We start from the raw sequence: 1658 nt of genomic DNA on the forward strand, positions 1-1658 counted from the left end.
CTAGTCTGCTAGTGCAGAGATTATGAACCACACAAGAAATTTGTTAAAACCATAACAAGCGTAAAACTGTGCAATTCTTGCCATTTCAACAGGAAAATACATGAACAGCTGCTACATTTTTTGATAAACAGCCATTTTATTGACGGTATTGGTTGAACCTGAAATGTCTTGTCTACCTGGACTACGTGACGCCTTGAATATAATCACCGCGTAATACAAATAACTTTTCAGCTGCTGTTGCTTGGTGTTGTTTCAAAAGGTTGAGTTCCTCTCCTCTGAGACAAAGCATTTTATTCCGGAAAAAAAACTGTTTACCGTAGTTCATTTAGTCATAAGTTTATAATGATTGACTCGTCGGCAGGGAACAAGACCTTGGAAAATGCGTCTGCGTCCACAAGAAGTTCTATTTCCAAGGCAGAAGGGATTGCAGTATGCAGTGCTCTCATTTTATCTTCGGTCCTTATCATTGCAGGAAACTTACTCACTCTGCTTCTCTTTGCAGTTACCAAACCACTTCGTAGGAAAAGTTTATTTTTAGTCATGAACATGGCGTTTGCTGATTTGATGTTAGGAGCCATCACTCTGCCCTTTTTTATTTACGTTAATGGAGGTTACTATCAGCTTTGGACAGCAAAATATGACTCTGAACACATGGCCTACCGAATATTTTATACAAGTTTCGATAGCATACTTATGTATGGCTCATATATATCTGCAGCCTCTATTTCTTGCGAGAGACTTTATGCCGTATTTTGGCCGTTTAAACACCGTTCATTATCCACCAGAACATACCGCGGCATCATTTTCTTAATTTGGACATCCGCTGTCTTGGTGTCTACATTAACAACTTTGCCATATGTTTTGAGGTTATTTGAATCTGCCTTGGTTTTCATCCCCGTTTCGTCGGGTCTAACACTCATCATATGTTTCTGTAACATTGCGATCTGGAGAAATTTTCAACGCGAGAGTGTTGCCTCACAGCATCGAAATGGAGCTTCGCGAAACAGACGCATAACAAAGATCCTACTTCTGGTGTCCATACTGGCTTTAGTATGCTGGCTTCCCTTAATTATCATGAGCCTATTAGTCTATATATATGGAACTGAGACATTAATAGCATGGGTTTATTTCATGGTGTACATTCTTAATTATTCTAACTCTTTTGTCAATCCGATTGTGTACGTATTTAGAATTCCTGAGTTTCAGCAAGCGCTGCGTTCTTGCTGTACGAAGGAGAGACCAGCCATTGAGATGGTTAAAATCGAGAAAAGAAACCGCCCAACGTCAGAAATAGAACTAAGAAATTTTACGAACCGATCCCACTCGCCTGCTAGTTGAGGTTAAACGAGAAGATATGGAAACTAGGTTTTATTCAGTTGAGATAAGAGGACCGCTGGCGTTGTTACTGAATAGTGACATTCATAGGAGGCAGGAGCAATAAATGTGCAGTATTGTAAGAAAATAGGATAGCGTTCTTAGATTTTCGATTTTATGCTTCACAGAGCCCTGTTGTTGCATAGGGTTGCTTTTTGCAGTAACCAGTTAAGTATGAATTTCATCCAATAATAAAAATATGCTGTTTTATTTATCCTATCTGAGATAAAATAACCTGTCATGTTATAAAAAAAAATTAACTCTCAATAAATATGATAATTCTA

The 1658-nt window shown here is 38.4% G+C and overlaps 1 protein-coding gene across 1 annotated transcript; it reads left to right on the forward strand.

Moving 5' to 3' along the window:
* Positions 1 to 235: 235 nt before the first annotated feature.
* Positions 236 to 1658, forward strand: LOC149053203 (adenosine receptor A2b-like). The gene has a single exon (XM_089200402.1). The coding sequence runs from the start codon at positions 343 to 345 to the stop codon at positions 1336 to 1338; it is 996 nt and encodes a 331-aa protein (XP_089056528.1). The 5' UTR covers positions 236 to 342; the 3' UTR covers positions 1339 to 1658.

The sequence above is a fragment of the Pocillopora damicornis genome, chromosome 1 (assembly GCF_964200805.1).
Source record: "Pocillopora damicornis chromosome 1, jaPocDami1.2, whole genome shotgun sequence".
NCBI lineage: Eukaryota > Metazoa > Cnidaria > Anthozoa > Scleractinia > Pocilloporidae > Pocillopora > Pocillopora damicornis.